General features: G+C 33.5%; 1 protein-coding gene across 1 annotated transcript in view; it reads right to left on the bottom strand.

Moving 5' to 3' along the window:
* The window catches only part of LOC149796745 (dolichyl pyrophosphate Glc1Man9GlcNAc2 alpha-1,3-glucosyltransferase-like), a 61,903-nt gene that overhangs the window by 30,740 nt on the left and 16,733 nt on the right, over positions 1–14,430 (bottom strand). Inside the window, exons 3-7 of the mRNA XM_089960638.1 lie at positions 12,243–12,321; positions 9,609–9,802; positions 6,407–6,528; positions 5,999–6,066; positions 1,883–2,006 (exon numbers count right to left, since the gene is read on the bottom strand). Of these exons, the coding sequence (XP_089816764.1) occupies positions 1,883–2,006; positions 5,999–6,066; positions 6,407–6,528; positions 9,609–9,802; positions 12,243–12,321 (587 nt within the window). The remainder of the gene's footprint in view (positions 1–1,882; positions 2,007–5,998; positions 6,067–6,406; positions 6,529–9,608; positions 9,803–12,242; positions 12,322–14,430) is intronic.

Below are 14,430 nucleotides of genomic sequence, written 5' to 3'. Positions count from 1 at the left end.
TTATTTTAACCAAATCTAATACACACACTTACACACAAGTAAAACATGATATTTTGCTAGGTTAAAAGTAACAAGTAAAACATAACACATCAAAACTGAGCATATTCAAGGCAATGTACACAGGTATGCACACATGCATGAATACTCATATTGACAGGTATGCACACACGCATGAATACTCATACTGACAGGTATGCACACATGCATGAATACTCATATTGACAGGTATGCACACATGCATGAATACTCATACTGACAGGTATGCACACATGCATGAATACTCGTATTAACAGTTATGCACACATGCATGAATACTCGTATTAACAGGTATGTACACATGCATGAATATTCATGTTGACAGGTATGCACATATGCATGAATAATCATGTTGACAGGTATGCACACATGCATGAATACTCGTATTAACAAGTGCCATCAGTACTCACTTGCAAGTCGACTCAAACTGCCAACAACAAAAATTCTGATCTGCTGTAACACAATGCACATGTAAATCAGGGTCTGTGTTGTTTGTTCTACTGATTACTCCTAACAAACTGCACAGACTAAGATCTGTCTGCACTGTTACATATATCTATATTTTTTGTAACGCCAGGTACATTATTTTATCTAATTTTTATAATTTTATTCATGGCTGTAAACTGTACAGAATCTCTTAGATATTATTCGAGAGGAAAAACATTTGTTTGGACTTTTCAGTGGAAACAGAAAGTGCTCATTATTTGGACTTTATATTATTCTGGAACTATTATCATTATTCGAAGGAATTCTGGACAATGCCATCTTGACAATGCCATGGTTCTTGGAGGACCAGTATATTTCTGGTTTTGAAGTTTATAAGGAACTTTTCATTCATTTAGGACTTTCATAGATCGTTATAAGGATTAATTTGGATTCACTTCATAATACTATAAGTTCCTCTCACATTTTTCATTTATAACTTTGATACTCAAATTGTCTGTTAAGTTTGACAAAACTTTTTGGTTTTGCTTATTTTCTGTTACTCAAGTTTGTTACCATAGAGTCGTAACAGCGTATTATGTAATGTCAGATCTGGGTATGTGCAGTTTGCAGTTGGATTCGTCCAAAAAGCAAGTATATACAGTATGCACACATGCAATAATACTCATACTTACAGGTATGCATACATGCATGAATACAAATATTAATAGGTATGCACACATGCATGAATACTAATATTGACAGGTATGCACACATGCATGAATACAAATATTAATAGGCATGCACACATGCATGAATACTCATTGACAGGTATGCACACATGCATGAATACTCATACTGACAGGTATGCACACATGCATGAATACAAATATTAATAGGTATGCACACATGCATGAATACTAATATTGACAGGTATGCACACATGCATGAATACAAATATTAATAGGTATGTACACATGCATGAATACAAATATTAATAGGTATGCACACATGCATGAATACTCATACTGACAGGTATGCACACATGCATGAATACTCATACTGACAGGTATGCACACATACATGAATACTCATACTGACAGGTATGCACACATGCATGAATACTCATATTGACAGGTATGCACACATGCATGAATACAAATATTAATAGATATGCACATATGCATGAATACTAATACTGACAGGTATGCACACATGCATGAATACTCATATTGACAGGTATACACACATGCATGAATACTCACACTGACATGTATGCACACATGCATGAATACTCACACTGACAGGTATGCACACACGCACGAATACTCATACTGACCAACATGTATAAGCTGACCAGAATGACATCAAGTATACCTAAGTGAGCACATGAAAGTTAGTAGGTGTACTCTTTTGCACTTACCTGCATGACTTTGAAAGCAGTAACATCTCAATAAGTACACAAAGTAGGCGGGGGCAACAAACAAGTAAATATGCTTTAAGTTTAATAGAACAGCAAACCAGAAGGCTCCTTCTAAATTTCTTTCCTGAAAAAGAGTATTTATACATTTTTCAAACATTAAAATTCACTCATCAGATTATGAAAATTAACTTATGACTGAATTATTGGTCATAACAACGTGGCTGACATAGACAATCAAGCTCTGTGAGAACTCTATCTACAGCAGCCACCTATGTGAAAAGGCAAAAGTGGCCTGTGTAGACAGACTACCTCTAAAGGCAGGTTTAGGTTTCAAACTTGGTTGAGAACAAATTTATGTAATATGAATCAAATAATATTATCATTATTATTAGTAGCATTATCATTATTATTAGTAGCATTATCATTATTATTAGTAGCATCATTATTATTAGTTGCATTATGATTATTATTAGTAGCATGATCATTATTATTAGTAGCATGATCATTATTATTAGTAGCATTATAATTATTATTAGTAGCATTATCATTATTATTAGTAGCATGATTATTATTAGTAGTATTATCATTATTATTAGTAGCATTATCATTATTATTAGTAGCATCATCATTATTATTAATAGCATTATCATTATTATTAGTAGCATTATCATTATTATTAGTAGCATTATCATTATTATTAGTGCATCATCATTATTATTAGTAGCATCATCATTATTATTAGTAGCATTATCATTATTATTAGTAGCATTATCATTATTATCAGTAGCATTATCATTATTATTAGTAGCATTATCATTAGTATTAGTAGCATTATCATTATTATTAGTAGCATGATCATTATTAGTAGCATTATCATTATTATTAGTAGCATTATCATTATTATTAGTAGCATTATCATTATTATTAGTAGCATCATTATTATCAGTAGCATGATCATTATTATTAGTAGAATGATCATTATTATTAGTAGCATTTTCATTATTATTAGTAGCATGATCATTATTAGTAGCATCATCATTATTATTAGTAGCATTATCATTATTATTAGTAGCATGATCATTATTATTAGCAGCATTATCATTATTATTAGTAGTATGATCATTATTATTAATAGCATTATCATTATTATTAGTAGCATTATCATTATTAGTAGCATTATCATTATTTTTTCACATGTGTTATTATTAGCAGTTACATAGTATTATGCTAACAAGATACATGTATTTAGTTTAGTTATTTAGCAAAAAGAAAAATAACACATTTAATAACATAAGTTCCATCCAATGATACTGTATCCTCGCTTGAATTTTTTGACTTGATAACATTAAGGTGTTATCTTTTCTCATGTAGAGAAATAAATGTGTGTGAATTTATCAGTGGCCGATTGTGCTTGTTTTTTGATGTCTCATAATAACCTATCTGATAATTTAAGTACACCCACATCAAAACAAGATAACTATAACTGTGTACATGCACTTGTCTCTCTCTCTCTCTCTCTCTCTTTTTTTTTTGCAAAGACTTTTATCATTAACAGTAGACCTGTCTCCTAAATAAAATTTCTAATTGGCAGCTTACCTGTAATTGTGAAACAAACAACTGACTTTTTGGTCAGGGCAATTGGTATAATTAGGCATGAACCACTGATAGATTAAATTGTAGCTCAAACTCAACAGATCAAAAGACAGTCAGCTTGGTTAAGAAAGACACGGCCGCTGGCCATGGAGGACACATGACCAATGATTACACGACATTTATATAGGAAATCTGCCAGGGGGAAATTAGAATGGCCATTGTGACTAGGTGACTGCTGAACTTAGGTGACTGTTAGGATAGGTTTGACTGACCATCTATCCCCCACCCCACTCCACTGCACACACCCAGTAATGTTGGTGAAACATCTTCACATAATGTCATGCATCACCTACTTTCATATTACCTCCATTGTGATGTTATAAATGACCTCCAATTAGCTATCTGGAAGCAGCAAAAGCATTTTGGGTAAAACCCAAGCACAGCACAACTGACCCTGTGACCTGGCTTACAGATGTCATTTGGGGAAGTCAAAGGGGACCTATCTGAGAAGTCTAAAGAAACTGTGCCTGGCTGATCTGTTTTATTGCAGAGCAGCACAAGTTATTTAGTACCAAGAAAAGTGGGGTATAGTGCTTGCCCATGGACACACTATACTGGCCAACCTGGGATGATTTGATGTTGAATACACAGCAGTATCACATATAATCTGTACCTCTACAGACATGGGTTCAATCCTTGTAAATTACAATGCTTAGTGCTCACTCATCTGAGGTAGGAAGTTTCTGCTTAGCTTGCTGGTTTTCCTCTATGTCAAAGACAGCCCATAAGCAACACTGGAGCTGTCAGTGTACTTAATTTAAGATTTGACATTCTACATACATGCCAACCTCCTGAGAGGTAAAAGCATAATTATTGCTACTGTAAGTGGCAAAATAGCATAATTTGGGCATAAAAAGTGTAATCACTATATTAAATGCCAGAATTAATCATATATTTATTTGTGCTGCTAATCTGGTTCTGCAGCTGGTCCAAATTCTTGCTACAAAGGGGAAAAATCCATATGGATTAGAACCAGAATACAAACACAAAATATACAGAAAACTTATTTATAGTCAGCACTGGCTTCAACTAGTCTACATGTGTAACTTTCAATGAATATTCATGAACTGGAAATTTACAATGAACAATATCATGTGCTCAGCGTGCTGTATTATATTACTCTCATATTCTTCTTTTAAGCTATGTACGGCAGTGTTGATTTGTCCTTTTCTTGATCTGACATGTTTTGAAGTTGGAAAGATCCATTTGCTCTATCATTTTTAATCATATAACATCCATAAATCATATCGTAAAATGTTTCGCTTAACACATGGTGCCATTTTCATTTAAAGATGGGTCTGCTAACTGACTAGCTTATCAATATAATGAATCTATGACACAAAGTTCAAATTTGAAGAAACCCATCTGTTTTCTTGGAAATGGGTCATATACAGTTGCTATATATAGCAAATAAGGAAAGTACTCTTACAATATTCTTATGCAGCAGTCATCTTTTCAAGAATATTCTCATATTTATAATAGTGGCATTAAAGAGGTGATAATAAATATGATAAAAACAACTCTCATACTTTTCATTGATGTAATCAAATTCTTTTACATTATAGTTATTGTGATCATTAAAACTGTGCACAAATGGGGGTTTGTTTCTTCAATAGTTCATAATAGCCAGAAGTTGCAACCATGTCTTTATCTGACATCAAATCTCTCCCAGAATTTATAGCATTATCATGCACCTTGGTTAAAAGCGAACTCATATTAATTAGTTCATAATCTGATAATCACATTATTCTGAATGACATAGTAAGCGCTTAGAAAAGGACCTGCAGCAGGTGCTAACCCCACAGGTTGTAGATCAGTAAGAATCTAACACCCTTCAGCACAGTGTAGCTTGTGCTGGACTTCAACAGTAACAGTATGTACACATCCTATATTACACAGTGTAGTTAGGTGTGCATTGTATACATATTTATTTACACTGTGGTGGGGTGTACATGGTATACATCATATAGTATACAGTGTGGTGAGGTGTACATTGGTGGGGGCTACACAGACCAGTGGAAAATAGTTGATATATTTGGCATTTTCTGTATTCTTGAAGCTTTTTAAGTACAAATCTAAAGTCCAAGTTCAACATTACAAAACTCCAACAGTCTTCAGTTATACTCAGGAATCAAAGATCTTTTGGATTTTCTAACAGACAATTCCTGTCCTAGACCACTAAATTGATCTGACAAACATGCACTCCAAGTATCAACCTATTTTGGTATTTTGAACTTGAGCTGAAGTTTTGTGAGAAAGAGTCTTTAACATGGTTTCAGGTTTTGTGAAAAAAAGACTTTAACATTGACTTAAAGTTTGTGGAAAAAGACATTAACCACTTATGGTTTTTGCTCACAAATTTTAAGACTGAACTGATGATGCTGTCACCCTCAACAATGCTTGCTATGTCTCATATTTTACTGCAAAACTGGGGAGATAACAATTAGCAAATGTATGCAGTACCTGATATATTCTAGTTATGGACAATAGGAGAAGACCCGAAAGGAATCCATTGTACTGGAAATGAATATTTGACCTAGTCAAGGAAAATTATAGGCATACAAATAATTTTCAAAGCTCCAAATACATTTAAAAAATCTTGTTAAAAGCCTAACATTTTAGCATGCTTTTTCTCCCAAAATCATTCCTTAGTATTTGGGTAAAAATGTTATGTACAACAACTTTTTTTATTTCCCAGTGCAAACACAGATAAAAGGAGATGTTTACAATAGAAATATATATTATACTAAACTTCAATTCACTGGCTTGTCAGTTACATAAATATGAAAGAATCCTAAATACAATCTGGGATTTAGCAATTTAAAAATATTTGAAGACAGTATACAAAAAAATATGTCCATAAAAGGATATGATCCACAATGATGAGTCCAAAGTTTGCAATAAGGCAGACATACATAATGAGCCTGGGACTATGGAAAATGTCATCGGGATCAGCACTTCTTTTTCTAGCAGAGATGCAGGTTGAACAAAATCTGAATAACAAAGCACATTAACATAAGAGGATTTTTCACTGAGTTCCCTCAAAAAAAAAAAATTTTTTATAGTGTTCCTCACATACTGGTATGCTACACATAATTGTTCACAATTTAAAAGCATAAATATTTTTCCAATACAGGTAGAATTTTGCATATTTGTTAAAATTAGATTGATAATCAGGTTCCAAACCTTTATATGATGCGTTTATGATATGTAGTTTGATCTCAGTTATTAAAAAACTTAGCAATTACTATTTCAGACAGATATATCCACATATGGGATGTTGCTACTCTTTCACTGATCCAACTGTCATGCTGAAATGAATATCTGATTTACTTTAAATGTCATTTATAAAAATCAACTTCAACACTGAATCAGTAGAACAGTACCAACCGTTTCAACAGAAATGGATCTAATACCCACCAAAAATGACAGAAAATTACAGTACGACATTCAAAATCAGCCAATATACGATGAATACAAATCTGTCCCCAATAATTGCTATGGTTTATTGATAACTGTGATCATATACCAATCCTACTTTCAAGGATTTATTACAAACTGGTTTAAAAAAATCATGAATCATTAATTTGACTGCATTTATGTTACAAGTGGATTTTTTCATGCAGTTTAGATCCATATTTATATTACCCAGTGGTAAAAGCAACAGCTGGGTAGGTGACATTGACTAAAAACTCTTGCCTTAATCTGCATTGTAAAGCAATTCCTGCAAGTTATTAGCACCTTTTCTTACAATTAAATGTATTAGCCAGGTTTTTAGAAAGTTCCTGTCACAATAAGGTTTAGATTATTCTAGATTGCCATGGGGTTTAACACCATTTTTCAGCACACAATAGGCTATACATAGAGGCCAGTATTAATGGTGGAGGAAGAACCCGGGAAAACCCCGGAAAGAACCATCGGATCTTACAGTAATAAATGACAAAAGCTATATATATAAATGGAGATTTTCTGCCTAAATTGAACCATTTCAGAAAATAGTTTCATCAAAAACATTATATTATTGTATATTTCATACTGAGCTATGGAAATATATCACAGGGAGACAAATGGTATTGCCACAGTGTCAATACCACTTTTATCATCAGAGAGGTGACATCACTTTTGGAACTACTTTCTTTTGGAACAAATATCTTGAAAACTTTCCCATTTAAAAGGAATATTTCCCTTATGCATGTTCTTCAAACTTGTATTTCCATAAATATTTTATTATATTTTCTTCTTTTTTTTCTCTGTCTCTACTACCTCTCTCCTCTCTCTCCCAATCTTAAATTGTGTCAAGACTGTTGACCCTCTAGTAGATATTTACATAGTCAATCAAAAGGCACCATCAAGAACACATAAATATGAACACAAGTACTTGTCAAGTATTAACTGTTTCAATTCGTTTTCCAGATGAATCACGCAAATTGTCAGTGACTCAACCTACATGACTTGTTGCTATTCAATATTCTGGTACCCATACAGTATCATATAACAATTTAACTCAATGCATTTTGAAGAAAATCTCTCGATTACATACAGTAATAAGACCTTTTAAGTTAAGATTCTAACTCTCGTCACATTTGTAATGATTGTCTAAAAACAATGCATAAACCAAGTATTGAATTGTGTCAACTGAAAACCAATATTAAGTGAAAATCAAAGTCTGGGATCAGCATTTGTTACAGAAATAGACTGCAAGCCTGCCAACATAAAAAATTTGTTTGTCTTAATGCCGATATCAACAAATACAGCAGCCAAAATTCTTACAAAGTAAATTCATTAATTTGAGAGAAAAAAATCTGGAGTATTTTTTGTATGGACTAAATTAATTTGGTAAAAGTTGCTATTCTAAAATTACTGTAAAATTTTGATCAATGTAGAACGACAGCTGTTAATCACATAGACACAGAATGAAGGTCGATGCAAATTGAATGATTTTGCCTTAAAAAGATACAATAATAAAAAGAAAATCTAAGATTTTTTTTAGTAGACACAATGAAATATTTCACTCATGAAGTGGAAACATATTCTTATCATCTGTTGATAAGCCATTTCCATCCTTGACACGCTATAAAAAGTACTTTCAAACAGACAACACCTACTCATCTTATACAAATTAACAAACAGAAGGTGGCTAACTCATGTGGTTTGAAATATGCCCCCATGTTCCAACCCCACCAATCTCAAGACGAATAGTTTATTCCATCAACATGCTCAGCCACTGACAACATATATTAGTGTAAAGGAGACATTCCAGAGTTGTTCCCCTTTATGAATTCAATACTTTACTGATCATATAATAACCACATTATGTTAAGTTTCTCAGTTGCTTCACATCTTGCCTACCCACATCAAATGTGAGGGGTATACTTACGGTAAACATAATTAAGTCCTGCACCTGATCAAATGGAGCAGCCTGAAATGACCTAAAACGTTAATTAAAATCACCAACATCTAACAGGTAGTCTGTTTGAAAGTACTTTTTCTAGCTTGTCAAAGATTTAAATGGCTTAAGAATAGATGAATGTATGTCTGTCTGTAATCTGCTTAACAGAGAAACAACAAATATGTCAACATATGTAAAATGGCACCACCCCACCAATGACAGACCTTCTAAAGATGAAAAGACCATGAAATTTTATGTGTGTATTAATAATGCACTGTACTGTAGGTTGTGTATCAAGAATTGTATCAATACATTAGAAAGATGCACCCTTTCACCCCATTTCCTGTAATACAATGTTTCACACATCACTCATCAAATATTTCTTTATATTAATTCAAAGAAGATAGGTATCCTCTACACCAGGGGTGGGCAAACGACATATTAACTGAAAATTAATTAGATGTTATTTAGAAAAACCTTTTGTTTTTGCTATTTAAAATATTAATTATTTTACTTAATGAACTATGCGGCCCACGACAAGGTGTAAATTTGTGTATGCGGCTCTTGCACTGGAAAGTTTGCCCACCTCTGCTCTACACATACCATTTTCAATATATCAAAGGATGATGAATTTTCACAACAAAAAGCACACACCCGTTATTTTGATTCAATGGCTTGACTTACTCTTTGATGGCATAGATGAAGACAAGGTCAGTGACAATCACCGACAAACGCTGGAACAAGATTGTCATTTCACTTGCATGATTCAGATTCTCAACTTTTAGCATCTCTGGATCAAAGTGTTTGGCAACATGTGATAGGCAGAACTCTAACCAAGCAAATAATGGGGGATAATCCAAAGTCCATTCTGATGTTGACTGAAAATAGAAAGTACACCATAAGGTCATTAGCGGAATGGCACACCATAAGGCCATTAGTGGAATGGCACACCATAAGGTAATTAGTGGAATGGCACACCATAAGGTCATTAGTGGAATGGCACACCATAAGGTCATTAGTGGAATGGCACACCATAAGGTCATTAGTGGAATGGAACAACATAAGGTCATTAGTGGAATGGAACAACATAAGGTCATTAGTGGAATGGCAGAGTCTATATCATTTGATTAGAGAAGTCCAGACATACCCCCAAAAAAGTAACACATCACTTTAAAAATCTATCTGACAAGTCTAGATATACTAGCCCCCCCAACAAAAAAAAGTAATGCATCATTTTGGAAATCTATCTGACAAGTCTTGATATACTAGTCCCAAAAAAAGTAAAGCATCATTTTGGAAATCTATTTGACAAGTCTAGATATACTAGTCCCAAAAAAGTAATGCATTATTTTGAAAATCTATTTGACAAGTCTAGATATACTAGTCCCAAAAAAGTAATGCATTATTTTGAAAATCTATTTGACAAGTCTAGATATAATAGTCCCAAAAAAGTAACACATCAATTTGGAAATCTGTTTGACAAGTCTAGATAAACTAGCCCAAAAAAAGTAACACATCATTTTGGAAATCTGTTTGACAATTCTAGATAAACTAGCCCAAAAAAAGTAACACATCATTTTGGAAATCTATTTGACAAGTCTAGATATACTAGTCCCAAAAAAGTAATGCATTATTTTGAAAATCTATTTGACAAGTCTAGATATAATAGTCCCAAAAAAAGTAACACATCATTTTGGAAATCTATCTGACAAGTCTAGATATACTAGTCCCAAAAAAAGTAACGCATTATTTTGAAAATCTATCTGACAAGTCTAGATATACTAGTCCCAAAAAAAGTAACACATCATTTTGGAAATCTATTTGACAAGTCTAGATATAATAGCCTCAAAAAAGTAATGCATCATTTTGGAAATCTATTTGACAAGTCTAGATATAATAGCCTCAAAAAAGTAATGCATCATTTTGGAAATCTATTTGACAAGTCTAGATATACTGACCCTGCAAAGCATCATTCTGGAAATCTATTTGAGAAGCCCAGATAATGAACCAAAAGGTAATGCATCATTTCAAAAATCCATTTCTTCTATTATAATTAACCTGCTAACCTCTAAGAATGAAAACCATTGTGCCTTAAAAAAGAAAAAAAAACGGCAGAGGACAATTGTTGTTGTTGAGTGGTTTAATGCCTATTTTGAGCACAAGATAGGCTATACATGACAGCCAGTATTAATGGTGCAGGAGTGTGTGTGTGATTTTGATTTTAACATAGCTTTAACATTTTTTCAGTCATATCGCTATGATGTCTGCAGTGTGACCAGTAGAGCTTAAGTGAAACAGTTGATATATATATAATGGACACCGGACCATACCATTAGCTCACTTGGTCCTTTGTACGAACAAATGACAGACAAATAATGGACACCGGACCATACCATTAGCTCACTTGGTCCTTTGTACGAACAAATGACAGACAAATAATGGACACCGGACCATACCATTAGCTCACTTGGTCCTTTGTACGAACAAATGACAGACAAATAATGGACACCGGACCATACCATTAGCTCACTTGGTCCTTTGTACGAACAAATGACAGACAAATAATGGACACCGGACCATACCATTGGCTCACTTGGTCCTTTGTACGAACAAATGACAGACAAATAATGGACACCGGACCATACCATTAGCTCACTTGGTCCTTTGTACGAACAAATGACAGACAAATAATGGACACCGGACCATACCATTAGCTCACTTGGTCCTTTGTACGAACAAATGACAGACAAATAATGGACACCGGACCATACCATTAGCTCACTTGGTCCTTTGTACGAACAAATGACAGACAAATAATGGACACCGGACCATACCATTAGCTCACTTGGTCCTTTGTACGAACAAATGACAGACAAATAATGGACACCGGACCATACCATTAGCTCACTTGGTCCTTTGTACGAACAAATGACAGACAAATAATGGACACCGGACCATACCATTAGCTCACTTGGTCCTTTGTACGAACAAATGACAGACAAATAATGGACACCGGACCATACCATTAGCTCACTTGGTCCTTTGTATGAACAAATGACAGACAAATAATGGACACCGGACCATACCATTAGCTCACTTGGTCCTTTGTACGAACAAATGACAGACAAATAATGGACACCGGACCATACCATTAGCTCACTTGGTCCTTTGTACGAACAAATGACAGACAAATAATGGACACCGGACCATACCATTAGCTCACTTGGTCCTTTGTACGAACAAATGACAGACAAATAATGGACAGAGGATCATACCATTAGTTCAATTGACCTTATGTACTAACAGTTGTAATGTTACCTCATAATACCACTTGCTGGCAGGAAGGCTGTGTGTAATAGCTAGCCAATTGCGGTGAACCTCAAAATCAGTAGAGCGGCTGAAAAATTAATAAAAAGAAATATTCTCATTCTAGAATCAAAACATCACAAGTGTTTTGCAATAATAATAATAATAATAATAACTTTATTTAAAAAGGATGACAAAATTCACTGAAGAACCAATCTACCTTGAGGTAATCATACAAAAGAACACATTTAAACACACACACACACACACACACACACACATATAAATTTTAACTGCAAGTCTGAAACTACTGATTAAATATAATGATTTTGAAAGGAAGAAATAGAGTGGGCATTTCAATATCTACTGACATACAGTGTATTTGAAACTACGTCTTAATATTTCCTTGTTTGGTTAGGGAATTTTATACTGTCTGGAAGACATGGATCTCAAGTTGGATTGTAACCAAGCTGCCAGTGCTGGAATAGTGACTATAAATATACATGAAGATAGTTATTGGTTATCTTGTACATTAACTTTGCTTTTGTTAGATGAATTCAGTCTGTAATATTTAATATTTTTTAACTTGGCACCCAAAATTGTCTGATTGGCCTGATAATAGCCAGGATGCTCTTTTTAACTTTGCTATGTTTTCTATCACTGAATTACCCATAATGCATTACAGCAGTATAACTAGGGTTACAGCAGCCTAAATAGGGTTACAGCAGTCTAAATAGGGTTACATATAGCTATTATACAGTAATTTTCCTGCTCCTTTTGGGACAAATAACTTACCATATCGTACAAAGAAGCCATACATTTAATTTAACTCTTTTTTACTCATACAGTCGATGATAGATTATAATCAACAAAACACCATGACATTATCATGGCAGTCCATCTGCAAATTGATATCCTTCTATTTTAGTTCATCACTGTCAAGATTGTTTGTTTATTTAGCCATGCTGAAATAAGTAATAATTTGCTATGATTTATCATTTGAATTACCCCATGTTGTATTACAGTAATCTAAATAGGGTTCTATATAACTTTTACCAACAAATTTCCTGTACCTTTCTAGTTTATCCTATTGAGAATCCATAAACTTGAATTGACATTTTTACTGATATATTCTACATAGAGAATATATGGATGTCGTTTCTTTCCCCAGATATTATTTATTTTTATCATATAGTAGGTATAGTTTTCCTATAGTATGTGCAGTTTCATAGTTTGTATTTACATGTTAAAATATCACTTTATGTGATTCTGATTGGTCCAAATAAGCCCATGACATCATTGTGCAGTATCCTCTTTACTGATTGGCTGGGATCCTGGGATAACGTTTTTAACTCCGCCTTCTGTAATGTTTGGTCTTGAATTAACATTTTTGGCAGCCATTTTTTAACTCGACTCGGAAAAGGAAATTGAGGAAAAATTGTCTCAGCTGTCTGAATATGGATGTGTTATCTCTACATGGGTTTGTCATGTCATGTATAACAATGTCATAATGAGAAACATAGTGTAAAACTACAAGACAAAAAAGCCAATAAGAAGTAAATTTAAGGGTATTGCTTATTTGATGGACATTATTCAACTCGTTTCATAAATTTAATATGAAATTGTTACCCATTTGAGATCCTCTATATGTGTGATACATAATAATTATCTATAAAAACACCAAGAACTCTTTTCATAACAAGCCATTTGCAGTATTTGCCATTTATTATCACTATTAAGATTTGCTGTGTGGAGATATTATTTTAGTTTTACCAGTATCAACTATAATGTCATTGTTCATGTTCCAGTTGCCAATTTGGGTGTCATCACTTTATAACAATTTCTTTAGGGCAACCTGTTGAGAAATTTCCAATGCATGCTTTGTGTTTTGGGTGTCTGAATATGTTGTGCAATCCACTGAGATCTGTTACTATAGATGAAACAGCTACCCCCACCCCAAAAGGAGTAGGTTATTGGTAAATAATAAAATCAACATTGGCCTAGAATCGAGCTTTGTGGGACTCCATTGTTAGTTGTTCCAGGTTTAGATAGAACATCATTTTAGTAAACATAATGAAGTCTCTAACTTTAAATATGACGTAAAAAATTTAATGGTTCTGTCATCATAATGGTAAATTCTGAGTTTGCACAACAGGGTTTCATGATGAATGATGTCAAAAGCATTCCGAAATCTACATTA

Source organism: Sinohyriopsis cumingii, chromosome 6, assembly GCF_028554795.1.
Source record: "Sinohyriopsis cumingii isolate HCF-2022 chromosome 6, ASM2855479v2, whole genome shotgun sequence".
NCBI classification, from domain to species: domain Eukaryota; kingdom Metazoa; phylum Mollusca; class Bivalvia; order Unionida; family Unionidae; genus Sinohyriopsis; species Sinohyriopsis cumingii.
The sequence above is the reverse complement of the archived record's forward strand: the minus strand, read 5'-3'. Positions and strand labels throughout refer to the sequence as shown.